Below are 27,716 nucleotides of genomic sequence, written 5' to 3'. Positions count from 1 at the left end.
ATTCCTTTAACTTAGTGAAAATTTAGTTTTAAGGGTACTTGCCCCAGCATATGCTGACTCCGCCAGTGTATCACATAATCGATTGATAATCCATGGTCATAATTTTTGTAATTAGGAAACCACATGTAGCCACATACATTTTTTGGTAATTTTGAAGTAAAGCCAGTAATTTGATAAAGTTTACTGAATTTATGGACCGTTGTCCCTTGGCTGTAGCAAGCAGGCATCCGATATGTTGAATTGAGGTTCATGATGTGCAAGCATCCTTTTCAAAGCATGTGGTCCTCTAGCCATAATCCTAAGTTCCTTTACGACTTTCAAACTTACTATGACCCCATTTTCTCTATATAGGGAGAAATCACGTGTCATGAATGGAAGCAAATTTTCTATTTTGAATTTCCCTTCTCCTCTTTGCCCCGTCAATAGTAGTAATATAGTACTCAAAAATGTAGTCGCATGCAGCCTGGTCTTATCGTGATTACTATCTTCGAACTAATTCCATGGCGTACGTTGGCACATGTATGCTTTATGATTAGATGCACATGGGGCACATGGGATGGGTATGCATCCTCAAAACAAATAATAACTTTGCAAATAGTGCCGTCAAAGTAACATGTTAAGTTCTATCTAAATCATTTGAGATGCACTTTCTATTTTCACTTTTAAAAATAAAAATTTGATTTTTTTTTTTACATATATATGAAGAGTATAAAATTTAAAAAATTATTTTGTATTCTTAGAACTCTTTCTAAAAATTTAAGAAAGTGAAATTTTAATTTTTGAAAACATTTTCAAATATTGCTGGTTTTTATATATGAATTTTATATTTTATATAAAATTTTCTACTTTTTAAAAACAAAAATTAGAAATATCCCCGAAAATAACTATTGTGTATGACTCTGTAAAATAAAAATAATAATAACATTTAGATTTATACTAATTCAACTTTAGTAAATACTTAAGAGGAGGATAAATTGAATGTTGGTCTGTTTTTAGAAATTTTAATAAATATGAACTTTAATGAAACAACAAATAATTTAAATAAAGTGAACAAAGAAATAAAGATAAAAGGTATGAACAAAGTGAATGTTGTTCAGTTAGATGTATAATTGGTGTTTTCTGTCAATCATTTAAAAAATTATCATTCATCAATCAAATATTTAAATAAATCAATCAACCACTTTGGTCAACACCTAGTCAAAAAATACAAATAATATGAAAATTAATGCATAAATAACTTTTTCATGATTTATATTATTTGAATATGAAAAAAGATTGAAAAACCTTTATTAATGATAAAACGCATGTCAAAACACGAGTTTTATATTTGAATGAATTAATATCATCTTTTATGAAAATCATTTAAAAAAATACACAAATGAGCTCCCTAGTTTTTTTTTCTTTTTTTAAAAAAAAAACCTTTTATGAGGAAATTTGATTAAATAAACTTCTTTTCATTTTAAAAACTTGTTTAACTATAAAACAATAAACAAAGGTAGCCTTCATTCTTAAATATTTTTCATTCAATTTATGAAGAACAAAGCCAATTTAAGCATTTGAATAATAATTTTAAGTTTGTGTGAGAGATTATTGGGTGTGAATGGCTTTGGTTCATTTTAATAATTTAAGTTGGACCAAAAATCATAAAAAAAATTAGAAAACATGGGTAGGGTGCGCAGGCCAATATTTTATCAAATATTTTTGGTCACGATCCAACGGGATGAGTCATAAATAACAACTTGATCAAACAATTCGGATACCATTCCATCAGTTTTGAAAATAAAACATGAAAATAATTGGTTAAATATTTCATCAATTTATTTAATTTACAATAAATTTATAAATTAAAAATCCTCCTCGTGCCCACGATCTTAGGCCCTTAGCTAGTTAGCTCCGTTGTGAGGCAGTACATTAGGAGAATTGCATCTCGTTAATTAATAAACCAGGTCACCAGCCACATTCCTCAGAACTCGATATTCCCGATGTCGTTTCAAGTTTCAATGGAGAACAGAGAGCTCCTCTCACAAGTGCAAGCGCCCATTCATTCGTTGAAAGCTGGTAACTTCATGGTCGTAGGGCAGGCGCTCCAAGTAAAGTAGAGCCACTGTTTATGTTATTGAACCGCGCGCTTGATCCATGAGACAGCCTCTGGCTCGAGTTTACACCGACACACACAGAGCACCCGCTTTTAGCTTCACAGCATGACACGATGGAGGACAGGAAAGAGGAAGTTGTTGTTGACTCTGTGGCCTGTCCAACTGACTGGATGGATTCGCCTGTAAAATGGATATTATCGAATCACAAAATGATGCGGGCTATGCCTGAACCATGGCTTCAAAGATACGTTGGAAATACGTATTAATATCAAATATCATAAAACGTGCGACTTAATTTTTAGATGAATTACTCCTTCTTTTTTCCTAAATAATCTCCTGCGATTATTAATTTATTGGTGTGACAAAATTCTTGTGGTTTAATGTTTTTGTCTGTGCATGTTACCTTAAATGATAATAAAGAATTGTAGTTTAACAACATGACACGAGTGAACAAAGAGTACGATGATGATATAAAGTGTTTTTAGTTTAAAAAATGTTTTTTTTTTAAATATAATTGTTTAGCAAAATTTGTGAAATATTTTTAAAAATATGAGTATTTTTTAAAAAAAAATTCTTATAAGTTATGATTTGAATCACCTCTTAATTTGTATGTTTGTTTTGTCATTTGATCTCTCTCTTTCAATAACAAACAAAATGTATAAAGAATAAGATTCAATTAAAAATAAAAAAAAATCAAAAATCAAATTTAATAGTTTTTTTTTAAGTTTTAAAAATTTATTTTTGTATTTTTATTTTGTATATATATATATACATGTTTAATAATTTTTATTTTATTTGAATTTTTATTATATTTTTAACAGGAAAATGCTACATCTTCTAACTATTCTCTCAACCTTTCTTCTTTAAACAGTCTTATATAGTATACACATATTTATAAAAAGTTGATTCTATATGCCAATAAATCAATGAATCAAATGAGACATATTTTAGAGGATTAATCATTTTGCCTTCCCAGAATCCCCACCACCTCCATCTACATCAAATTTAGGTTTGTTTAACAATGATTTGCCCAGCTGTACCCCATATCATAAGATGGCCCACTTAGGCACCAGCCTCAGCTGGGCTCATGCAGCCCATCATATATAATATATATGGCCGCTAATTAAGATAAATGGAGTACACCGACCCACTACAATGCCGTTTAATGGGCCTGAGAATAGGTGTCACAAAAATGAGAGGGTGGCCCATCTCCATTCATGGCCTTTTGAGAAAGCCCTAGGACAGTCTCCGCTTCGTCTGAGGGTTTGAGCCGCTAAAACAGTTGTTTGGAGACTTGGAAAGTAGCAGAGAAGAATGGATTCTGATACGATTATGGAACCGATGGATTTGAAGGTGAGAGAGCTGTTGAAGGAGGTACAGCTCGACTACTCTTCTGCAACAACAAAGCTCGTCGACGACACCGTTTCAGCCATTAAACAAGCCATCGATACAATCCCTGAAGACTTGAAGGTTTATTTCTTTTAAGCTTTTCTCTTCAAAACCCTAACCCTCTGTTTCGTTCTGAAAAAATGGTGAAACTTTGATAGTGAGTTTTCTATTGTTTTGCTTTCTGAAAATTCTGACTAGTCATTGACTGTTTCTTGAACAGTGGTTTTACCTTTGTCTGCTTCAAAATAATGAAAAATCCTGAAACTGGAAGTTTTGTTATGCTGTGTACTACTTGGTGACAAATGCGGGGAAAGAAAATAAACTTGAATTTCCTTTGTGACCTGAGAATCCACTAACCTCCACGTATCTCGAGCTTAATATGATTAGTTCAGTTGAATTTTTATTTTTTTGGAAATCAAGACGACTTCAAAAATTACAGTTTTCTTGACTCAGCAACCAAACTGGGTGTTGTTATGTTTGATTGTTTGGTTTGTTGGTGCCCCTTTTTTTTTCCTTCAATGCTATTGTCTTGGACGCTTATTGTGTTGTTGACATATGAGCAGGTTACAGCAGATTTTGCTCCACAATTTGTCAGAGACATTGGCGCTGATAAAGTTGAATTCAACTTCAAGAAGCCAAAATTGGTTGAAATTGGTGGTAGTTATTCAATACGCTGTGTGGCAAAGCCTGATGTATGTATTGATCTTTTTGTTAGGTTGCCAAAGGTATGCAGTGGACTCTCTCTCTCTCTCTGCACAAATTGATGCTACCCTGACCTCACAGTTGTATTTATTACTAAATTGATTAGATTGATGTGGTAATGGTACAAAACCTGTGGCACTAGGATCATGATAGAATGACTGCAAAGCAGGTACATTTTCATATATGCTATGTAATATGCAATTTAAGTAAGTCAGATCAATCTGGAAAAGTGCAGTGAATAAAGTATTTAGATTATGAATTTTAATAGAAAAAACAATGATAAAAGGATGAGTGCCATTTTTTCTTTGTTATTTTTTTGTTTGTTGCATTTAGTGGTTTTGTTCCAAGAGCATTGAAAATGAGGTTTGAGATCTAGGTCATAGCCATCATGGATAACTCAACAAGAAAACCTTTTTTGCCTTGACTTTTAAGATTTTCAAATGCCTTGTTTGCATCCCATCATCTTATTTTGATGGGAGTTTAAAAAATATTTTTTTGATGGGCAATTTGCACCCAATTACCTTATTACATACTGTTCCATGTGTAGTTTATGAATTTGATAATGAATGTCAATATGGGAGTGATGAATTAGTTGTGAGGGTTGCAAATAGGGAACTAATGGGTTCCCATGCTTTTACCAAACTTTCTTGTAATCCATGATGATATCATGCATTGCATGCATTGCATTGTTGAAGCCAGCTTTTAGATTTTGATGGAAAAATGATCAATAATCATTGAAATGAACTTTTGGGGATTCAGGAAGATTTTTCAGATGAAAAAGATGGTTAGTACGGGCAATTCCTTAGAGCTAATGGGCCATGTGCTTGAATTGGTAGTTGATCTAATTGTCTATCAATGATCATAACAGTTTATTCAGAAGAATATTAGGCCAGTACTGGATTGATATTTTCTAAAAATAGAATTTGGAGAAGATGAAATCTACTTATGGTCACATTACAAAAAGTTAGGTCATTACAAAATGATCACATAACTTGATATATAAATTTTGAGATGATAGTTACAAACTTATGGTTAGCAGAAAGTTATTTGGTGCATAAATGCATAAACTGCTCAATGGTATCATCTTCAATCATTATAATTAAGTTGTATATCTCAACATTTTCTCCCTCATGACAGGAGTGTTTCCATGAGAAGGACTATTTGAATCACCGTTACCATGCAAAAAGGTTCCTCTATCTCTGCATAATTAAGAAGTATTTGAACTCTTCTTCCTTCATTCGAAAGGTTGAATGGTCCACCCTACAAAATGAGGCTCGAAAACCACTATTGGTTGTCTATCCAGGTCTACTACTATGCCAGATTTTTATCCAAAGTTCTGCTCTTTTTACAGTGAAGAATTGTGTAAATGGTCTCATTTTGTTTTGCATCTCCCACTAATTTTAAATCTGCTTCCTTGACTGAATTTTTCTTGTGGGGAATTGTAGCTATGGAGCTTGCTGAAGTTCCTGGCCTTTCTGTGAGAATAATACCTACAGCAACATCCCTGTTTAGTATTTTGAAGTTAAACTTGAAGCGGAACAATGTTCGTTCTTTGAAGCAAGGTTGTATGTTGTCTTCAATTCAAGCATGGTTCTAATTTTAAAGTTTTGTGGTTATATTTTTCATTTTTGTTTATTTTTTATTTCTAATTTTGGTTGCACTGAAAGAAATTTGTTCTCTTTTGTGGAATTTTTAAGATGAGAGTACTCCTCAGGCTACACCAAAATACAATAGTAGTATTTTGGAAGACATGTTTCTAGAGGACAATGCGGAATTTGTGAAGCAAACTTTTCTTGGTTGGAAGGAGTTGGGGGAGGCTTTAATTTTGCTTAAGGTATGGTATTATAAATTGGCCATTTGAAGTTGATTCTGTGGCATGATTTTGGACTTGAAAAATGAAGATTGGTTTTATTGATGCAGGTATGGGCTCGGCAGAGAAGTTCGATATATGCTTATGATTGCTTAAATGGATTTCTGATCTCTGTCATAATGTCATACCTTGCAACGGATTCTGGAAGGAATCTCATTAACAATTCAATGAAGCCAATGCAGATATTTCGTGTGACCTTGGATTTCATTGGTATGTTTAGTTTTTCCTCTTGCATAGCAGTCAATAAATACCGCTGATGAGTCAAATTTCCCCCTCTTTTCTCGTGCTGTTTTTGTATGCTGTGAAAAGTTGAGAGAAGCAAAGAAATGAAACTAAGAGCTTGAATTTTGAATCTTTCATGCCTGGAACCAAGACAATGGAAGTTTCCTCTCAACTGATCATGATACAACTAGTTTAGCTTAGTTGAGGTGATTTTTTTTTTCCCCATTATTTAAGAAAAAACAAAAGCGATATAGAGCATAAGATCAATCTTTTTTCTGTGTGTTTACTTATAAAAAAAAAAAACATAGAGCATAAGATCAAAACATTTCCTTTCCTTTTCTCTCTTTTATTTTTTTTCCTTGTTTTCATGTTTTCTCTACAACGAAGGGAGGGTTAAGTTCTGTGAAAGATGTTTTAAGTGAATAATTTGTATTTTTAGAGGTATGGTTTATGAACAATGAAATTTGTTCAATAGTTGGACATGAAACTACAAAAGTTTTTGTAAATTTTATAATTTAATACCTATGTGAGAATTGAGATTCAGTAATCAAATTCATAAATAGTTTATTGTCTTGGAGTATGGTTCTGTTTGGGCAAAGTGGTGTGTGTTAAATGTAAATGCGGGGCTGATATCCATATAATGCATCAACAGAATCAATTTTGGTTGGCCGGGATTATGACTTAGAAACCTGAAGTCTCAGGTGAAACCCTAGCAGGTAGGCCTGTGAATGCTTTGTAGTTGTGACCTGGGAGAGACATAGACAAGGAAAGAAAGAAAAGAATAGAAAAGAAAAGAAAAGAGAAGAGAAGAAAAGAAAACTCTGTAGTCATGACCCAAAAAAAAGAGAGGACAAGAAAAATAAAAAAGGAAGAAAAGAAAAAGGAATCATGAATGTTCTTTTCACATTGAGGCATGAGAACTGAAAACTTGGTTTGTCTGCCCATTCTTACTTCTGTGTGCACAGAAATCCTATTATTTAATCATCATTTTAATGATTCTCAAAATCTTGAAGCTTCTTTTTGTTTTGAGTAAGACTTTTGATCGTTGGTGTGGGTTCCAAGGTTGGAATTTTGGTAGTCAGTTGATTGCTTTTTTGAGAGATGCTTTAAAGAGTGTTAACCAGTCCATCATCCAAGTGTATGGTAGTTCACCTAAGTTGAGTAACTGATTTCCCTAAAGTTGAAGCTGCTAGGATTTGGCCCCATGATGTGGCCCCATACCCTGCATGTGACAGGAACAAACAGTGATATAACTGCAGACAAAAAAACTAAGGGGAGAACTTGAACCTGAAACCCGAAGTTAACAAAAGTTCTGAAACTATGTTGAAGCGCCAACTTTCCTACAAGTTTAAAGCTGCTTGGATTTGGTTCATGTTGTAACACTCCGCTCATGTGTAGCCTCATACCATGTGGGAGGCACAGATAGTTTTAGCCGCAGATGAATCATAAATTTGTGATGACAATAATTAGATAGACTAATATATGGGGGGAGGATTTGAACCCAAGATCTCCATGTTCAGTGGTTAACTAGAACTCTGATTACTATGTTCAATAACCAACTTTCTGAAAAGTTTAAGCTCATAGGACTTGGGCTGCCATATTATGCCCTAACAACTTACATATGGAAGAGTAGGCAGAATGCTTTTTTGGTTTCCAATATCTTATTTCTTATGACATCAGGAAAACTAACCTGCCTACCATATTTCCTAGTTCTTTAAAGTGAAAATTTGAGAAAATTTTGATCTGGAAGAGAAACATATGAGAACTATTTAGATGTTGTTTGGAAACAGTAAGATCATTCTTCTGTCTGACATTAGCAACGAAATTTCCATGAGTTCTTTTTCTTCTCTATTCTAACTGAGAGCTAGCTGATTGGAGTGTAAGCTTCATTGAGCTGATGGCAAACATTAATTTTTTTTAATCAAGAATAATGTTTATCCTAATCAAAATAATAAAGGTGGTTATCGTTGTTGTTGTTTTTGCAGCCACATCTAAGCTATGGAATACTGGTCTTTATTTCAAGTCTCAAAGCCTACTGAATATTTCAAAGGAGGTGCACTATGTCCTGACCCTTCATGGATTTCATTTATGTTTTTAAATGGATTTAAATATTTTTGGACTAACACACTGTAAGGTCAAACTACAATGCAGTGTAGGCTAAAATAGTGCAGTTGATATATATACAAACCTCTCTTTCAGCCAAATGATCCTCTATGATATTGCTTGCTAGACTTGTGAATATTTAATCTTTTCTAATTGGATGAGATAGTTTCAAAATGCCTTCTTACCAAAGGCAAGAAATCATGTTCCTTTATTTCATTAACTGTTGGGTGTTGAACTGTTGTGTGTCCTGAAAGTATTGATTTTCTTTCGTTTGCATGTTAGAGCTCATTTATATTCGTTATGATCTCAGGAGTTGCTGGAAAGGAAGCAATATTTAAGATTATTTCCTGTAGTTATATCTGAGTCACTTGCTCATTTTAATTTGGCATTCCGGATCACAGGAGGTGGCTTTTTGGAGGTACCTCCTGTAACCATGTTAAATTTGGCTCCTTGATGAATATATGGATCTGCTGTTAGTGTTTGTGCACTTTTTTCAAGCAACTGCAGTTGTCTGACAAATATGTATCTATCTTTTTTTTTTTTTTTCTTTCTCCCTCTCAAAAAACATTTCAGCTCCAAGACGAGGCTGTTTTGACCCTTAGTTGCATAGGCAAATGTAAAGATGGTGGGTTTGAGGAGCTTTTTATGACTAAGATTGACTATCCAGCTAAATATGACTACTGCATGAGGTACAACTTTTTTATTTGATGCTTGGTGTAGGTCTCATGATGTTTTATACTGGAAGAGGAAATGCCAAACTGATTTTATTTTGTTTCTGCTTTTTATTTGAGGTTCTAATTAGCTCAAAATAAAAGAATTTTGTCCACAGGGCCATTTTGACTCCTTTTTCAATATGATCTTTTTTTCTATTTTTTTTTTCATGTTACTTTATTTGGTGCATTTATATTCATTTTTACAGTAGCAGCCAAGGAGAATATGTTATTATCTTTAGACCAAATGAAACTTTTGGAATTTCACATACATGGAGAATTTTATTGAGGAGTCTTGTTTGTTTTGTGTCTATCATAATTGGTCATCCTTGCATGTGTCCAAACTTTCAATTAATTTTTTGGTTTCTGATACATGCTTTGCATGCAAGCTGACTCTGGTCAGGGATGAAGCAGAAACATGGAACTCAGCTTTATCATTAAATATAGGGAAAATATCATTTTAAAGAGAACATAAGAAGGATTCTTAAGGGTTTTGATAATGGGAGAGGCAGGAGGGTGGGATAAAGGAGTATGATTGTGTGTCTCTGTGTGTGTGTTTGTACGTATGCATACTGTTTTACTTATGTTGTGTATATTGTCGTGCTGTTTTATTTTTCTTGTCTTTGAGAATTTGCCATCTCAATATGCATTCATGCCAACTCTATGCATGGTAGCTGTATTAATGTAACATGGTCCATGAATCTTTTAGAGACTCCTTGTCCATTGGAGAGCTATAACCATCATTGCAATTTTTTCTTCATTGTCATTTGAAATATGTGCCAACCATTCATCTTGATTGCACATATGTTTTTCCTCCAAGCTGTTTTCAAGCCATGTCTAAGTCAGTGAGAAGCATTTTGGAGTATTTTTGTTCATTATGGTGGTTGGAAAAACTCTGTTAATGGGGGTCCCTTTTCAGTATTATGTCAAAAATTGAACCTGGAGTAACCTTTTGATTACTTTGTTGGTACTGAAGAGTTAATTTTTTCCCCATAACATTATGTTTTTCCATTGTTGATGGTACTTTTATGCACATTTCATTGATCTCCCATTAATCATCCATCAGCTTTCTCTGTAATTATTTTCAGCAAAGATATGTAACTGTTTCCTTTGTCTCTTATGTGCTTGCTCTTTTAGATTGAATTTGAAAGGAAATAGTGATGTTTATGCATCGGGGTTTTGCTTGGATGAGGAATGTTGGAGATCCTTTGAGCAGAAAGTTCATTTTCTTCTGCGTCAAGGATTGAGCGATAGAGCAAAGTTCATCCGTGTTAGCTGGAAAAATGCCACTTCAGAATGCAATGTGGAAAATGTATGAAATTGGTGGACTAAATTTCTATATGGATTCTATGTAATTTCTATTGAATTGTTCTGACCATGTTATGATTCTAGGGTTTATCAATCTTTGATCGAGAGCCATTGCTCATTGGGATTTCAGTCAGCTCTTTAGAGAAAGCTTTTAGAGTGGTCGATGTTGGTCCAAATGCTGAGCATAAAGATGAGGTATTTGACTTCTGTTCTTGATTTTGAAATTCCAAACATGGCAAATGATGTATGAATTAATGTTAATTGGCATTCTGAACTAGGCTCTTAAATTCCGGAAGTTTTGGGGAGAGAAAGCAGAGCTTCGAAGATTTAAAGATGGGATGATTGCAGAAAGCACAGGTGAGGCAGATACTAATGTTTCTGTTGGCTGCCAATATTCAAGGTTATTGTTTTAAGATGATTGGAATGACAACCATGTTATCTCACTTGCTAGTATGGGAAAGCAAGCAATGGGAAAGGCATACCATCATAAAAAGGATTACCGAATATCTCCTTTTGCGGCACCTTTCCTTGTCAGAAAGAAATATCGTGCATATTGTAGATCAACTTGATTTCTCTCTGGTTCATGGTGTTGGAGGTAAAACTAGTTGGTGGTGACTACCTGCTGATAGTTTTTGGACTTTTTTTCTTGTCTGTGCTAACCTATCAAAAAAAAAAAAAAATTCTTTCTTGTCTGTGCTTTGGCTTTCTTCTCTTCAAACTGTACAGTGATTGAGAAAAGGATGTGATAATTTTTCAGATTCTATATCATTTTCTGGAAGTTTGCTTGAGGCATTTGAAGTGTTGTCAAAGCGATTACATCTTCTCAAAGACATTCCTTTGAAGGTGTCTAGTGTGCAGCCTTTAGATTCAGGTTTCTTTTCTCATCTGAAATAACCATGTTATACCCTTTTTCTCTTTTATTTTCTTTCTCTTTTTACTGATTTGCTGCATTACTTATGTTCTTCTACAGGAGGCAATCTTTGATAATAGTAAACAAAAGAATTTTTTTTAGTAAATAATAAATATAAAACCTTAAATTTTTTAATCCTTATATTACCATTGCTTTTCATTAGTTCTAATAATTTACTTGTTGATCTCTCATTTAATTGTGTAATTGATTTTAAGAACTTAGCTATTTCAGTAAGAAACACAGTATGATGTTTAAAGAATTTTTTTTATATACAATTTAAAGAAAATTAATAGTTGATAAGAAATTTTAGAATTTTTTTTAGATTAAAAAAGAGCCAAAGAGCATCCACAGAAAATAGGGAAAGCGATGGTCTGAGCTTGAAACAGAATAAGAAGCACGGAAAGTATTTTTTGAGGGCAATTCATTCAATATTAATATATTGTAATTTTCTTTGCGATTGATGACTGAGTCTAGCTTAATGGTAAAGGGTTCAATCCTATATCTCCTAGCTTTACACACACAACATATATTATTACATGACAAAGATACAAGTTTGTCTAATTTATCTAAACCTCTATTCTAATAATGCATGAATTGGAAGAAGCTAATCAAATATAATATATGTAAATGTATTATATGTACTCTTGTGTAATTGCTCTCTTAATATAGGTTTTTTGCTGAAGCTATGTTTTTTCTTTTTATTAAAGCAAGATTTTCATATTCTAACATGTACACAGAGTGTTTGATTTGCATAAATCATGGATGCTATGCGCTGATCAATATTCACAGCTTTCAGGTTTACATCTGTCTTCCCTCCTGAACCTCATCCCCTAGCCAATGAAAAGAGTGCTGTTCCTAGATTAAATAAGCTCACTTCAACCTGTATTCAACCATTGGAAGTTATGATTCAGGCAAGATTCATGCGACTAGTCATGGTTCAGTTTTTAATGCTATTTAGAGAGTTTCTGAAGACTTGTTTTTGGCTATTATCTAGTTGGAAGGTTCAGGCAACTGGCCAATGGATGATGTAGCTATTGAGAAGACTAAATCTGCTTTCCTTCTAAGAATTGGAGAAAGGTAGGTCAGTTTGATTTTGCTGATTCACAAAAATGACTGTAATTTTTCTTGAATCTGATGATACATTTTTGTCAGTCTCCAGAACAATTGGGGTATGATCTGCACTGCTACTGAGGAAAATGTGGATGTTTTTATGTCTGGATACGCATTTCGTCTTAGAATTTTGCATGAAAGAGGCCTGAGTTTGTTGAACAGGCAAAGTAAGTGTACTTCCCTTTATTCATGATTACAAAGTGTTGGTGGATTGTTCAGATTGTTGTGATGTTGAACTCATTGAACCTATTTTATTCTTGTAGATGGGAGTAATCAACTGAAGCATATTTCTTCTGTTGACAAGGAACTTTTTACCCGTGGCCAGCATTCTAGCATGATTAATGGTCTACAGGGTTGTTACCCAATATATGGGCCAGTTGTTCGGTGAGGATTTGAAGTTCCTTCAAAATTATTTTGTCCATTCTTATCCTTTGCCTGACATGATTGTTTTATTTTATCTTTTTTTCTTTGTGAAGGCTAGCAAAGCGATGGGTTGCTTCACATCTCTTTTCATCTTGCTTGGTTGAGGAGGCAGTTGAGCTATTGGTTGCATATCTCTTTTTGAAGCCTTTACCATTTTATGTACCTTGCTCTCGGATATCAGGATTTCTAAGGTTGAATTCCCTTTAATAACTTGTTCTACTTGTTTTATACATGCTAATCATGAATTTCAAAGTCCATTGCTTTCTTGATTTGTTGAAAATTATGAATATCAGAAGTTTATTCACTGACCCTCGTTGCCTAATGGTATCTCCTGTCTCCCTATAAAGGAAAGTTCTTGGGCTTAAAACTCCAAGAAAAAATGGGGAGGAGTCTAGCCTTTGAGCTAGGCAAATGGACTCTCTTGTACCACCCAAAAGAAAAGAGGAGAGGGAGAATAAAAATTTAAGTCCCAAAGGTGATCCATCTGTAACACAGATCACAGTGATGGAATGAATTGTGAGCGTTCTCTTCCAGCCCTTCTAGGAGATTTCAGGCACATTAAATTTATATTATGATTACTTCAAAAAAAAAAATGAAGTTAATTTTAATGATTTCAGTTTCTTATTTGTTTTTTCTGTTTACTTCATTAGTTTGTTTTTGCCTGATACATGTTGCATGTAATCTATGAATGGAAAGTAATATTTAGGAACTATTTCACCCAGTCCACCTTGGGGTAACAACTTAACTTAATTTGGTTGACAGGTTCTTACGGTTATTATCAGAGTATGACTGGAACTTCTCTGCTTTGGTGGTTGACATAAATAGTGATTTGAGCCCAAGTGATGAAAAAGAGATTAATGTAAGTTCTGCAGCGTAAAGTTATTGTTTTTGTGAAATCATATACAGTATTTGTTGGTTCTTTCATGCTACCAGTTCTTGATTTATGAGCATCAATGATTTGTCAATTGGATAGGAGAATTTTACTTCAAGTAGAAAAGGTTATGAAGAAAATGCCCAAAATGTGAACCCGGCAATGTTCTTAGCAACAGCTTATGATAAGGCATCTGAAGCTTGGACCAGATTCTCACCAAACTCATCAGTAAGTATTTTTGCTCAACCCAAAGTTGGCTGCATGATCTTTTCTGTGGCTAAGCTGTACCTTGTTTCTTCACACTTTCTAGTTAATCAGTACAGTGATTTATTTACTGCATTGCTATGGCTCTTTCTAAGTTAATGAGTTTTTTTTTTTGGTCAACCTCTTTATGGCTGTTTTTTCACCATTAGAAAACCTTATTCAATGTTCTTTGGTTAAAAAGAAAAAGAAAATCAGAATAATTCTGGTTGGAGACAGAGCAGCTCTATGAATATTAAAACATGGCCACAAAGGACATTCTTTTATATCAGCTGGTGATATAAATAATTATGCCTAGAAAAAGCTTCATTAGTATGGGTGTTGCTCTTTGTTATTCTCTGACATGGAACATCTTTTATTTAAAAGGAGCTTAGAAGGTTGGTGGCCTATGCCCGAAGCAGTGCAAACCTATTGACTAAACTTATTTTGGGGGGTCAAATTGATTCTTACAGATGGGAGGTGAGACACATTGCTCATATGTTAATTCATGGTTCAGGTGTTGTAATTGTTTTTTTATGCCTCTGAATTGTTATAACCCAAATTTGCATTTGCAGTGTCTTTTCCGTACTCCCTTGAACAACTATGATGCTGTAATTCTTCTCCACAGGGAGAAAATGCCTTATCCCCAACGTCTTCTCTTCCCATCTGAGATGAACCAAGGTACAATAGAAGGCTGGTAGAAACCCATATTGCCATTTTATACTCTCTCTTCATTGCAAGAGTGCATAATCTTGGTTCTTGTCTAATAATATGCATATCTTGGGCAGGGAAGCATGTTGCTCAGGGCAATGCTAGCAAGGCTTTCCATCCATTTTTGTTGCCTGAACACATGAAAGGAAACTCCCCAGATTTGAAAGATACGCTACTGGTAGACTTTGATCCACTGAGGTGCTTCATTGGGGATTTAGAGGCAAGTTTTTAGAAATCCTCTGGACTACTACTCTTGGCACTTTTTCTCCTTGCTAAAATTTTCCCAAATATCTATAGGAAGAGTTTCCAAACGCTTTCAAGTTGTGGTACGATTCTCTAGGAGGTGATGCTATTGGCATGATGTGGGAGAGATCATCTTCAAAGGTATAGAAGAATATGTTTTAGCAGTTGCCTATAAATGAAAACATATGGTTAAAGTTTCTAATACTATTGATATAAACATCATCTCTTTGTGGGTTCACTTTTTGCAGAAACGGGGACGAAGTGAAGAGAATGAGGAGGAAAAAGATCCAGTCAATGTGCTAAAAGCTGTCGGTGAGGTCGGGAAAGGGTTTGTGAGGAGTATTTATTTACTCAAGTCCCCAAGGCTCAGGAACTGAGCATTGCACCAAAAGATAAAAGAAACTGCTAAACACTGTTTTGTTAGCGTATAATTTATATTCTCATTGGTGAGCATTGGTAACCCATTTTAACCACAATGGGGCTCCACGATTTTGAAGAGCTTAGCTTAATGTTAGAGCGGCATGCTGTTTTATCAATTTTTGTTCCTAGTCCAGTTAAGAGTAGCAAAAACCAACATTGTGTATGATTTGTGTATATATCAATTTTTTTTAAGGAGAAGCTTATTTTTGTAATAGCAAACCAGAATCTTGATATTAACTTTGAAAAAATGGCAGGTGATGCCCATCAATTTTTCCACTTATGTGTGACCGTTTGAGCTATATTTCTTGTGGTGTATTTGTTGGAGACTTGAAGTAGGGATAGGATCATAGGAAGACAAGGAACAAGCTTAAAATGCATGCGGAAGGAATAAGTGGTTCCACATTATCATCCTCCCTTAAAAATGAACTTCCACAAATAAGCCAATTACAACCTTCATATTACCTCTTACATTTCATCCATATAAAATGACTAAAAAGGGTTTAAAAGAATTTAAATTATAAAAATAAGTGGAAAAATATGACTAAAAATAAAAATAAGAAATACATAAAAAAAAATGTTAGAAAAAAAAGAAAAATAATTGAACTGAATGGTGTCTTGACTTACAAATAATACTTATATGGTGAGCTTATGTAACATAGACTGTTATAATTCTCTGCACTATAATTTTTTAGAAAATAAATTTTTTTAACTTACCAAAAAAAAAAAAAAAATTCTGAATCTAAATTTAATAATAATAATAATAATAGTTATAATTAATTAGAATTAAAAGCCCATGAATGTGGCGTTGAAGGAGGGCTCTGGTGTTCTGCGAGAGTGAAACGCCGTAGCTGTGTTCATTTCAATTTCTTTCAAAAGCCACGCAGATCTCTACTCTCTCTCTCTCTTGTGGGCATATTCGGCAACGAAACACGTAGTTTCCTCTCGGTAATCTCTCTCTCGGACAATCTCCTTTTCATCTTCGAAATTTCGAATTAAACCGTAGTGGTACGACCCCTTATTGCAGGGGCATACCCCAATTTGGAAGTAACTCAATTTGGCCTTGAGCTTTAGATTGAAGTTATGTGACATGGGGAAGAAGAAAACTTTGGGTTCTACTTGCTGGATCACGCTTAGTACTGTAATTGAACAGAAAAATTAATCAATATTATCAGATTAGGGGCAAATCGGGTCTGTTTGCTTCCCTTTCCTCAGCTCAGATTGATACATCTCCATCTCTCTGGCAGTTGGAGTAATGGGGCTTCTCAGCATCATTAGAAAAATCAAGAGAAAAGAGAAGGAAATGCGTATACTCATGGTGTATGTTCAAGCAATCCCTGCATTCCCTTTCTATATCATATAATCTGTGTTTTTGTCTGCTTTAATGGGGCATTTTGGACAGGGGTCTTGATAATTCAGGGAAGACTACAATTGTGTTGAAAATCAATGGAGAGGACACTAGTGTTATCAGTCCCACCCTCGGCTTCAATATCAAAACCATCACCTACCACAAGTAAAAGCTTTCTTCTTCTCTTTCCTCAAGTCCACAAATTACTTTTTGCAATCTGGGTTTTGTCACAAATGTGTTGGGTAACTTTCGTTCTGTTTGATTACTAAGAAATGAAAAGAAAAGATATTTGAATGTTGAATCACAGGTTGAAATCATTAAGTTGAATAGCGCCTTATGTTACAACTGCTCCTTTTGTTACAACTGATATGCTTATAGATTGATCCTGAGGTTTTATACCTAGTTATTGGGCATTGGGTTGGGACGCTGAAATTCCATTTTGGTATGAATCTGACAGGTATACTCTTAATATATGGGATGTTGGGGGCCAAAGAACTATAAGATCTTACTGGAGAAACTACTTTGAACAAACTGATGGTTTGGTATGGGTTGTTGATAGTTCAGATCTTAGAAGGTTAGATGATTGCAAAATGGAACTGGACAACCTTTTGAAGGAAGAGGTAGGCGCCATTTTAGTTCTCTGTTACTTAAACCATTCTTGTATTCAACTCTGATTTATTTTATGCTGTCATTCATTGGAAGTTCTTATTTTTCTTCCTCATTGTTTCTTACATTGATTTCTTTTTCCTCTATCATTCAGTTGTTCTTTTGCAGCTGTTAGACACTGTAGATAACTATTTTCCATATTCCTCCCTCTTGTGTTTTTAATAGAATTATTAGGGTGTGTTTTGAATGCTCCTAAGAAAGGGAACTTTATTTTCATAACATTTGATGGTAGAGGTCCATCCGCTTGCATGGGTTGTCACCATAAATTAGAGTAAAACTAAATGATGGTTAACTCCTGGGATTGTAAAAGTGATTCAATCATCTTATGCTTATCCATATGTGATGATAATTTGATTACCTATTTCAGTTCTGTCCTAGAGGAGGGATTTGCACCATATTTATTTTTGAAAAAAATAAAATAAAAAAAGAGTGCCTTTCCACAGGATATCCTGTATTGTTTGAGGATACTAGTATAGTAATGGAGCAGAGAGCCTCGAAGCTAAGGTTCAAGATTGTGGCTCATTCATTTCATTAATAAATGTTTTGACTTGTTAGTGAAATTTATACATTTTACCCTGCATTTCCTGCATGTTTTCATGATAACCTTTTCTATTATTATTCTATATAATTCAGTGATTTACAAAATCATTTCAGCATCCTTCAATGTTTTCTTTTGGGCTTCTCTTGTGCATTAATTTATCCTGCTTGTTGATATAGTTGCTTGTCGGTGGTTTTTTTTTTTTTTTTGTAGCTACCTTGGTATAGGGACTTAGGACCCAAGAATTTGGCTCTGATGCCCCACAAATCTTATTTTATTGATCACTAGCCCTCGTAACCTAATTGATTAGTGGGGAAAAACCAGGCCAGGATTCAAAAGAATTAGGTTTCCAAGTTTCTTCATCATTACTACCTCCACTACCTTCTTCCTTCTGCATTAATCATTAATTCTACTTTTTGTCTAGTTTATGATTCTTTCTTGCCTATGCCATGACCACCTCACTGTTAAAATTAAAAAAAGGAAAATGGAACTGAAATAATTCTGAGTCTCATAAAAGGTAGGAATGCATGAGAAAAGGTTTTTACAGCAGAATTTTCTTACTCAGAATATAGCCCTGCTTATGGCTGAAAATGTATAACAGAGCTCCTTATTTTGCCTTATGACAGAGACTGTCGGGAGCATCCTTGCTGATACTAGCAAATAAGCAAGATATAAATGGAGCTCTTACACCAGCAGAAATAGCTAAGGTAAGGGTGCATGGTGATGTTATCTTTTTAGTTTCAAGATTCTTTAATGTAGCCTTTCTTACCTAGGATGTGAATTTTCAAATATTTGTAGGCCTTAATATTTTTCGAGTGATTAAGACAAACATTATTCATTAATTAGAAAGCTGAACTTCTTTTTCTTGTTTTTGAGTTGTAGGTTTGGCACTTGCTGCATAATTTTCTACAATGACATGTTCTGTTTAGTAGATGGAAGTTAGAACTTGTTCTTAAGCTATAAGTGTCTTCAATAACTTCATCATATAATTTCAGTGGTCAAACATTCAACTCAACCTAACATAGCCTTAAGCCCAACTACTTAGGCTTAGCTATATGAATTCCCTTTTTGCCATTAAACCTTATTTAAAGTTGATAAATACTTGGTCAAGTGTTAGTTTGAATCAAAGAACCATTTTGATATTCCTTTGGATGCCACCAAGCATGCTTGCTTTAGAAATCTTGGTTTGTAAAAGAATGTATGCTCCATGCTCTGTAATAGGACATAAATTTGCCTTTATGTGTCAGTTAAAAATTTACAAGTTTACATAAAACTGATGGGAACTATTTTCAACATTAGTCCTACAGGCTACAACTTATACTTTGGTTTCCACCTCCATGACTTGTTATTTTTTCCTTGATACCATGAGTGGGCATCCATCATTTTCAGTGAAAAACCCAGCAGATCTCTGCATATTTATTGGGTAATCCAAATCTAATCGAGATGATTGAAAGTTCAAATCCATTGGACTTCTCTAAAACGATGTGGTTGCCAAAAAGCAATTAATATGATTGCAAGCCTAATTGGGTCAGAACCGATAATCTATGTATCTGAAATGGAGTTGTTGCTTTACAATGTATTTGTCATCTTATCTTTTGGACTCATATGCTTTACCAGAGGATTGTCTCTGTTTGGCAATACCAATACTTTTTGGATGGTTTTAGAAAAAGTGATTAAATATAAGAATAGCATCGTATGGAGAAGACCTGTGGATTGAATCAAGAATGTTGATTTAGACCATTTACTAAATATTTCTTAGATTGTTAATCCATGGATGAGATCGCATAACTATTGAGTTTGTTTGGTTACCTTTTCCCATTTTTCTTCTTGGGTGCGCTCGATCTTTTAGTGAATCATAGGCCATATATTTAGATGAAAATGACTGAATTCTCCAGCATGCAATTTTAATCAGGTCTACATTATACTCCTGCAGGTCCTCAACTTAGAAGCTATGGACAAAACCAGGCATTGGAAAATTGTGGGCTGCAGCGCAATCACGGGTGAAGGGCTTCTTGAGGGATTTGATTGGTTGGTCCAGGATATTGCCTCTCGAATCTATGTGCTTGACTGACTAATGTTTTCATCCAAGACATTTCTATTTGTACGGGACAAGTTTCTAAATGCCATTTACAACAGCTAAACAGAAATTTTGAGAGCATTTCATATATAAGCCGCCATCTTATTGGGGAATTTCCTTTGTGTCCATGTCATTTGTGTTGGCAAAGTAGCAGAATACATGTAAAATATAGAAAACAAATGCACACGCCATAATGCTTCCTGCAGGTTTCATGATCAGTTCACAGGAGGTGAAGCAACATCTTTTAGAGCTCAATTGACATTAATTCTAAAAAGTATTTCTAATTTTTTAACATCTAAAATTTTTTATTAAGTTGTTTTCAAGGATAAAAAATAGAAACGTTTTTTAAAATTCAAACAAACTCTAAATCTAAAAAGCCTAACCTAGATCTCAGCAACCTTTTGCCCCCACCCATCCTGCTCATCGGAGACTCTGGGCTCAAAAAAGTGTCCCTGCTCCATTAAACCGGTGAACGATTTTTAGCAGTGAATTACAAGGCCCCCCCATGTAGCAGCTCCAAGATATTAGTTGATGAAGGGGCAAAGTTAAGAATTAGAACCATGCATGTTGTACAACCACCATAGTTCCCCTCATGTATCGTTTTGATCCCTTCCATGTGAATGAGTCTGTTGGCAGGTAATTACTTCCAGAGTGAAGATTCATTCTTGAGAATATCTTGAGTCGTCTAGGGCAAACATCTATGGATCACTACCAACAACAAAGGGTTTAAGAATTGCGTATGCTAACTTGATGTTCTCCTTCTAAGCTTCCATGGATTTTTAACAAATTTCCAGGAACTGATTTTATTCCCAACTGGAGAGAACCAATGGAATGGTTTTCCTCCAAAAAGCTCGTTGGATGAATGCAGAGACTGCTAATTTAGAGAAAAACAGAAAATGTTCAAAAAGTAACTAATTCTTCAGATGATTCCCAAACTCCTAAAAAAAACATCATCATACTAGAAATTGAGATCGAAAAATGTGGAACGTATCTCAATCATTTCGATTTCTTTCCCTGTTTCTTCTTGATAACTTCATCAATGTACATGATACCTTTGCCTTTGTAAACTTCCGGAGGCTTACAACTGCGAACAGCAGCAGCAAACTGGTGCACCCTTTGCTTGTCAATCCCAGTGCAGCACACTACGTTTGGTTTGAAGCAGAACACACGCACTGCCGGAGGTACAGTCAGTTCTACCTCGTGGCTGTACCCCAATTTCAGATACAGGAGGCGACCCTCCGATTCAGCTCTCGCTTTGAACCCCACGCCCACTATCTTCAGAAACCGAAAGAATTTGGCCTCCATTCTCACTCACTGTTATTACCTAAACAACTCACAGAGATTAATATAATAAAAAAGATATCTACATATTATAAGAAGTAGATCATGATTATACATTCGTCCCAAGAATCAGTTTAGAGGAATAATCAATTTTAAACTGAAGAAAAAAAGGAATTGAAAATGTTGTCAGATAGTGGTATGGGACAATCTCAGCGTTCAACTTCTAGATTTTTTTTTTTTTTTTTTTTTCCTAAGAAATTTTCTTTTACATTGAAAGCATGGGATTCTATCATAGCTAGGGTTAGGGATAGAAAAACACGAAGAAAAAAGAGGGTAGGGCTAGGGTTAAGGATAGGGTTAGGGTTAGATTTGGGATACCTTTTTATTTGATCATTTGTTCAGATTAGAAGGGCAAGATGCCAGTACAGGAAACAAGAAGAAGAGGAATAAGAATGAGAAGAGTTGAACGAACCTGGATGGTGGCCGCCAGAGCCGATCCCAACTTGTCCTTCACCGCTGCTGTAGCAACTCACCGGTCACCACTACACTTCCATTTCCTCCCGAAACGACGCTAATTGCAAATTGACCCACTTTCCCACTGTTTGGCTGAAAGTCTTTTTTTTATTTATTATTTTAATTTATTTTAATAATTATATAATTTTTCTTTAAAAGTATTTAAAATTAAGTATTTTTCTATGACGATGATAATTTTTTCTCATTTTCCGAGTATTTTTTTATTATTTTAATTTATTTTATTGATTGTCTTATGATTATTTTAAAAATATTTAAGATTAAGTTTTTTTAAATTTAGTTAATTATACTTGAATCAAAATCAAACATGATAGTGTTACGCTTGAATCAAAATGGAATCAATCTTTTGATGATGAAAAAATTGAACGAACTTACTTAAGGGTCGGAATAATTTCATTTAAATAATCAGATATAAATTAATTTAGGTTTTAAAGTTTAATTTGATTTTTAAAATTAATTGAAATTGACTTGAATTTGAAGTTCAAATATATATATTTAAATATTTTTTACTCAAAATACAATGAATGCATTTAAGAGTTAATTTGACCATTATTTAAGAACAATAAATTGCTGTAATAAAGTCTAATATAAAAAAATTATCAAATATTTAATTTAAAAATCGTATAAAAGTTTTACCATGTTGGTTTAATTAAGAAAGAAAAACCGAAAATAAAACTGAAAAAATCATTTTTCAAAATTTACGTTTCTTTCAACCTAATTTTATTAAAAGTATTAATTTAATGATAAAAATAAAATGATTATTGATTTTGTGCAAAACCCTTTTGTAGTCGAGTTAGGAGAAATTCAAACCTAATAATGACGTGATGGACGATAAATGGAAACATTGTGACCTTTTTCAAAATTGGAAATGAAAATCAGTATTTATAAACCAATATAAATAAATCATTATACCACATCAACGTGATACAAACAATAGAGTTAACAATATTTACTCTGAACAGATTTATCATCCAAATCCAGAGTTTGGAAGCATTACCTGATGTGAAAAATACCCAATCAATGGGTTTCCCTCAATTTTGCTTTGCAAATTAATAAGCAGAAAGTTACAGCCAATACCTACTTCAAGCTGTGTAGTTCTGATTCTTTCTAAACGAAATATGGATGGATACTGCTTTCCAGGGAAGCACGTCCCAAATTCGATTTGGGAGTTCACCCCACTTGGCCCAAGTGAGGATGTCTTTCCTGCTGCAACCGAGATAAGAAAACAAAGCATAACTTCTTATGAAAGCAACTCATGCATCATCAGATTCATCATAATATGGTGCACCAGATTCACAGTGCTCCATGAATCGACTAGCATATTTTTAATCTTACGAGCTCCTTGGATGCGGGAGTCGTCAAAGAACATCATCAAAACTGTTTGTTTTTTATGAAGTTGACGATTGAATCAGTTGTGATCTAATTCAATGTAAACAAGAAACATGGGCTAGACAGAATTAATTTGCAGGTGTATGTAATGGGCACTCTGCTGATAATTTCAAAGCGATGGTTCAAAATTTTGAGTTCATAGACTCATGTCCAGTTGTTATCTGGTTCAATCAAAATGATGGTGAAACGATTACAGCAGCTAGAGGGCTTCCTGGATGAGGGATTCTGTTAAAGCTTTCGAAAGTCCCATCACACAATCAGTGCTCCCAACCTGCAGGAGGACACCATAAAATTGATTCTGTTAAAAAAATGGAAGGAAGCAAGAATGTCTAGCAAGTTTGTATGACATAACCAACTCATCTATCCAAATTGACTTCAGCCACACCTTCAATGGAGCAGTCAGAAACCATATCAATAAGGTGGTGTTTATTTTTTTAACTTAATTCTAAATAGAATTTAAAATTAAATGGTGTTAAATAGTGATAAATATTAAATTATTTGTTTTTTTTTAATATTTTATTTCTATTAAGTATTAAAAAGTAAAGAAACCAACATGTTACATTTAGTATTAAGAAGAAGTAAAATATTTTAACCCTTTCTATTTGGTCAAAAAAATTAAAAAAATAAGTAATAGGTTAATAAAAAGTAAAGAAGCAAATAATCTAAAATCTAAAAGCAAGTTGTTTTCAACAAAAGTAAAAAAAGAAACAATACCTAAGGCAATTTTTCGACAAAGGCTAAGCTACATGATTCTTGGGACTAAAATATTGATGCATTAATTTTTGGGAATGACTCAAGTACCATGAGAGCTGAATAGCTTAGGTTCAGAGCCTGGAACCAAACGCTATGTGTGTGCGCATGCATGTGTTTGTGTGTGGGAGAGAGAGAGAGAGGTGGTTACCACAGATTCAACAAAAGGCAACGTTAGTGGATGTTCGAGCATTAAACCCCCAGCAACATTTAAAGAGATCCCCTCCTCAATCTGAACACAATTCACCATCATAAGCGTGACCCAGGGAATAATCAGCATGTAAAAGGAGCTCAGCAGAAAAGTATAACAGAGAATATGCTTTAACAAAACTTTTACCATGTTATCAATGACTTCATCCGGAATGTCATAAAAATAAACCTGAAACAACGAATGTTAGTCTTGGAAATTTGACCATTAACCAATCAGCTCAGATAAAGCAATGTGAAGTCAAACCTTCAATAAGTTACCACTTGACATAATATTATAATATCTTAATAAGGCAATTTTCAGAGTGAAAGACCCAACTTCTCACCCTTATAAAGCATTGAAAATTCAGAACTGTTCTTTGATACACAGGACAAAACAGGTCAATGAAGCAAAATTCTGACTTTCCACTTCACACTTAAATAGTGGATTCCCTTGTAAGAATAAACATTTATTTGAGTAAAACAAATCTGGGGCCTACTCTAGTTCCTTTCCTTTTCTGTGAAATGTTAAGCAGTGTCATTTTGACAAAGAGGAGATGAGAAAATGGAAAATTGGTTAACCGGGTTCACGCATATAGTAAAACCTAATTGATAAATGTGTATATTCAATTGAGATTGAATTGATTGAGAAAACCTTATCGACCATGCATTATACTGTATTATTAACCATACACACATGAATTTGAATGTGGAAACCTATATTGGCTCCAAAGAGGAAAATCAAAAGAGAGATAACATGTACTTTCAACTTCTCCAATTTAAAATGATACATTTTTTTTTATGCAATTGAAGCCCCATGGGCTTGAATTTGACTGATGGTCACTCTTAGAGCAGAGCACAAACTAGCTTTTAAGTATGAGAAAATTGCACCTCTGCTCTTTCCCATCCTCCTTTTCTGGTTCCCGTCTTAAGGTTGGTTACAAGTACAGATCCTACAACTCCTCCATGACTGCCAGAATAGCCTGAAATCCATGAGGATGTGACATTGAGTCCAACTAATTCTTGTAAATGGAAGAGATAACAGGGAAGTCATTAAGCAAACCTTTGACAAATTCGCGTGCTTCTTCCTCACTGGACGGCTTTTCTCTAATTGTTCCTTTATACACCACCACCTCAAAATCAATTGGATGCAGCAGTCAGATATGCAAATAAATAATCCCCCAGTGAAGACCAAAGTGTTATAAAGGTTACATGAATAAATCTTTTCCCATCTCCACATGTAACCTGCTTAATTAACATCAAGCCACATGGATGCTATGTATATGTATATGAGGGAAACAACAGAAATGCCAACCTAACAAATGCCATGGGCCAGACAGATTTGTACATCAACAAAAAAAAAAACCTTCTACCTGACTGCTGTGTATGCTCATGAATTGGAAGAAATCATTAAATGAACTCCTCTGATAAGATCATCTAGCGTGATACAATCAATGGGGCAATGATATCCATCAACCTATATATTATTCCTGAAATATTTCATTAATTATTTCATTAATGATATCCTATAAATGGGTATTAGAATGTAGAGTCATCTGACAACTCTAAATTCTTGGCCTGGTAGCACTCCTATGTGGTTGAAGGTTTCGACATCCTCCATTGTTGCCATGTGGAGAACAGGACAACCCAATGAAACATCTTGCAAGTGATAACATGAATATTAGGTGGGTAAGTTACAAATAATTTAGGTACACATGACAAAGCATATCTAGGTTAGTATATATCCAAAGATGTGTCTTTCATGGGGCTACAACAACAAACCAGGATTAATGTTGTATGGCCAGAATTATGACTTTATGGGCAATATATTAACTATTTAGGTATATTTTTTCTAGGAGTGTCACCATAAATAAGAAGCACAATTTCATTGGTAAGGCTTGATAGTCACATCAAAGAAGTGGGGAGATTTTGCTCTCCTTCCATCTTTCAAAGATTTGGAAACAAAAGCTCCAAGTACATAACATAAAACACATTTCTTTTATCGTTCTTGCAGTAATAGTAACACAAGTGACCAAAATGTCATTAAGTCCAATGTTGACATATAAATGCTAGTATCTTCTCACTGAAAACCATAAATCATTGGTGGATAGATGGCCATAAATTTTATCAAAATGAAGTAACACAAACTCATAACAGAGGAATAACAGGAAGAAATTAAAGCTTACTGTGTCTGCTGTAATTAACAGTGTTGGAGGCAAATCCTCCGCTAAATAATCCTTAATTTGAAGCTTTGATAAGATGGCATCTGCCTGAGAAGAAATTTCCATTCATACAAAGTAAATCAAACCTCCTGTACATAACTCTACAGAACCCAAAATAAAAAATGTCAAAAAAAAAATAATCTGGGAAATGGTAAGGGGATACACTGGGGGTCCAGCTTAGAAGATATATGTAAATACAGCATTTCACCACTAAAGGAGACCTTGCTGAGTCATTGAAATTTGTGACATTTGTGACATCTGTAACGACAATAATCACACACCACTGTAGAACCTGACAAATTATAAACCTAATTGATAACTTCTATCTCAAGGCTTTCCATCACAATAATTTTTTATTTCACTACAGACAATTACACAAATTACATTGCAAGTCCTAAGCTACACTACCCATCAAAACAAGCAGGCACGTCGAAACTCTAGAAAGACAAGAGCAACAGAAACCAAATATGAATTAGCTGTTAAAAGAAAGTCATACCTTGGCCTCAGCAAGAGCCATGACTAACTCCTCCGGCGTTTCCTTCCTGATACCTTTCTCATCTATGTCTGCGGTCTAAATCAGAACATAAAAGAAAATATAATCCTCTAATCTGTGATATCACATCCAAGAGACTGATAAATGGTTGAGAGACAACGTACCACAATTGTGAATTCATATCCCATTTCCGCTAGAATCCGCCGACGAGCCACTGACGACGAACCCAATATTATCTGTCATGAAAAATCACATTCCAAAACAGAAACCTCATTCAATTAGGGAAAAAGGAAAAATTGTTCCGATGTAACAACTTATCTTGTCTCACACTTCTGATAAACTTCAATTTCGGAAGAATCTATTCCATTCGTGTCATTTCAAGCACAAAATATTAAAACCATTTCTTTCCAAAAGTATGGAAAAAGGTCACAAGAAAAGCTACACTTCGCATACAAATCATTAAAGAAAAGAAAGTTGTATCAAAAAGTGGTGAAAATGACTTCAGAAAGCAATCAAACAGAGTAGAGCAGTGGCGAGACAACACTAAGCGCCCCAGAGTATGAACCAGACCTTGAATGAGGATCGCTTGGAAGCCATATCTCTTTCTTTCGGCGCTCCTCTTTCTCCGGTACACCTGTCCGATAAAGCTGCGTGCGCGTGTAAATAGTGGGTCCATTCGCCGAATTTGAAAACAGGACGCCAAATTTTGTATATTTGCCAGGAAGGACTTTATTGTTATCTACAAATACGCTTCCGTCTGAAAATAAATGTTCTTTAAATATGGAAATCAAGAGGATGGCATCGTGTGGAATAAAGTGTGCTTTCTTTTCCTAAATAGATAAGATTTATCTCTGAAAAGTGATTCATTTTTCTTTGGTATTGTATTGTGTTCTAAAATCAATCCAGCACA

General features: G+C 34.4%; 4 protein-coding genes across 7 annotated transcripts; 2 read left to right on the top strand and 2 right to left on the bottom strand.

Annotated features, from left to right (window-relative positions):
- The first annotated feature begins 3,326 nt into the window (after positions 1-3,326).
- Positions 3,327-15,540, top strand: LOC117913499 (nucleolar protein 6-like). The gene is made up of 26 exons (XM_034828487.1): positions 3,327-3,566; positions 4,049-4,210; positions 5,325-5,490; positions 5,633-5,749; positions 5,885-6,021; positions 6,108-6,267; positions 8,265-8,332; positions 8,693-8,800; positions 8,956-9,071; positions 10,230-10,404; positions 10,485-10,595; positions 10,679-10,757; positions 10,852-10,995; positions 11,158-11,271; positions 12,100-12,221; positions 12,305-12,387; positions 12,463-12,587; positions 12,684-12,804; positions 12,897-13,034; positions 13,606-13,702; positions 13,817-13,942; positions 14,342-14,434; positions 14,530-14,635; positions 14,743-14,885; positions 14,963-15,049; positions 15,157-15,540. The coding sequence occupies exons 1-26, from the start codon at positions 3,411-3,413 to the stop codon at positions 15,283-15,285; spliced, it is 3,183 nt and encodes a 1,060-aa protein (XP_034684378.1). The 5' UTR covers positions 3,327-3,410; the 3' UTR covers positions 15,286-15,540.
- Positions 15,541-16,141: 601 nt separating this feature from the next.
- On the top strand, positions 16,142-20,080 carry LOC117912311 (ADP-ribosylation factor-like protein 2). Of its 3 annotated transcripts, none has more exons than XM_034826852.1 (6): positions 16,142-16,273; positions 16,573-16,645; positions 16,728-16,838; positions 17,131-17,293; positions 18,504-18,584; positions 19,811-20,080. In XM_034826852.1, exons 2-6 carry the CDS (start codon positions 16,581-16,583, stop codon positions 19,946-19,948), a joined length of 558 nt encoding a protein of 185 aa, XP_034682743.1. In that variant the 5' UTR covers positions 16,142-16,273; positions 16,573-16,580; the 3' UTR covers positions 19,949-20,080. The 3 variants fall into 3 exon arrangements, with proteins under 3 accessions (XP_034682743.1, XP_034682742.1, XP_034682741.1); XM_034826851.1 differs by having other exon boundaries at positions 16,143-16,259; XM_034826850.1 differs by having other exon boundaries at positions 16,143-16,259; positions 16,353-16,645.
- Positions 20,081-20,716: 636 nt separating this feature from the next.
- LOC117913035 (60S ribosomal protein L6, mitochondrial-like) lies at positions 20,717-21,825 on the bottom strand. Of its 2 annotated transcripts, none has more exons than XM_034827893.1 (2): positions 21,708-21,825; positions 20,717-21,268 (listed from the first exon to the last, which is right to left on the bottom strand). In XM_034827893.1, exon 2 carries the CDS (start codon positions 21,257-21,259, stop codon positions 20,951-20,953), a length of 309 nt encoding a protein of 102 aa, XP_034683784.1. In that variant the 5' UTR covers positions 21,260-21,268; positions 21,708-21,825; the 3' UTR covers positions 20,717-20,950. The 2 variants fall into 2 exon arrangements, with proteins under 2 accessions (XP_034683784.1, XP_034683783.1); XM_034827892.1 differs by having other exon boundaries at positions 20,717-21,278; positions 21,708-21,824.
- An 889-nt stretch (positions 21,826-22,714) lies between these two features.
- On the bottom strand, positions 22,715-27,484 carry LOC117912228 (7-methyl-GTP pyrophosphatase-like). The gene is made up of 9 exons (XM_034826740.1): positions 27,377-27,484; positions 26,971-27,042; positions 26,810-26,884; positions 26,278-26,361; positions 25,155-25,224; positions 24,983-25,074; positions 24,243-24,284; positions 24,057-24,137; positions 22,715-23,426 (listed from the first exon to the last, which is right to left on the bottom strand). Exons 1-9 carry the CDS (start codon positions 27,401-27,403, stop codon positions 23,355-23,357), a joined length of 615 nt encoding a protein of 204 aa, XP_034682631.1. The 5' UTR covers positions 27,404-27,484; the 3' UTR covers positions 22,715-23,354.
- Positions 27,485-27,716: the final 232 nt, after the last annotated feature.

Source organism: Vitis riparia, chromosome 4 (assembly GCF_004353265.1).
Source record: "Vitis riparia cultivar Riparia Gloire de Montpellier isolate 1030 chromosome 4, EGFV_Vit.rip_1.0, whole genome shotgun sequence".
In the NCBI taxonomy this organism is placed as follows: domain Eukaryota; kingdom Viridiplantae; phylum Streptophyta; class Magnoliopsida; order Vitales; family Vitaceae; genus Vitis; species Vitis riparia.
This window is presented reverse-complemented; position numbering and strand designations above follow the sequence as displayed.

What these genes read in the sequence shown, in the direction of transcription:
- LOC117913499 (XM_034828487.1), top strand. Translation starts at nt 3,411, where the DNA reads ATGGATTCTGATACGATTATGGAACCGATGGATTTGAAGGTGAGAGAG. An exon ending in AGGCTTTAATTTTGCTTAAG is followed by an intron (nt 6,022 to 6,107) that starts GTATGGTATTAT and finishes TTATTGATGCAG; the next exon opens with GTATGGGCTCGGCAGAGAAG. An exon ending in AAATATGACTACTGCATGAG is followed by an intron (nt 9,072 to 10,229) that starts GTACAACTTTTT and finishes TTGCTCTTTTAG; the next exon opens with ATTGAATTTGAAAGGAAATA.
- LOC117912311 (XM_034826852.1), top strand. Translation starts at nt 16,581, where the DNA reads ATGGGGCTTCTCAGCATCATTAGAAAAATCAAGAGAAAAGAGAAGGAA. An exon ending in GAAATGCGTATACTCATGGT is followed by an intron (nt 16,646 to 16,727) that starts GTATGTTCAAGC and finishes CATTTTGGACAG; the next exon opens with GGGTCTTGATAATTCAGGGA. An exon ending in AAAACCATCACCTACCACAA is followed by an intron (nt 16,839 to 17,130) that starts GTAAAAGCTTTC and finishes TGAATCTGACAG; the next exon opens with GTATACTCTTAATATATGGG.
- LOC117913035 (XM_034827893.1), bottom strand. Translation starts at nt 21,259, where the DNA reads ATGGAGGCCAAATTCTTTCGGTTTCTGAAGATAGTGGGCGTGGGGTTC.
- LOC117912228 (XM_034826740.1), bottom strand. Translation starts at nt 27,403, where the DNA reads ATGGCTTCCAAGCGATCCTCATTCAAG. An exon ending in GATATGAATTCACAATTGTG is followed by an intron (nt 26,885 to 26,970) that starts GTACGTTGTCTC and finishes GTTCTGATTTAG; the next exon opens with ACCGCAGACATAGATGAGAA. An exon ending in TGCCTTTTGTTGAATCTGTG is followed by an intron (nt 23,427 to 24,056) that starts GTAACCACCTCT and finishes GTCCTCCTGCAG; the next exon opens with GTTGGGAGCACTGATTGTGT.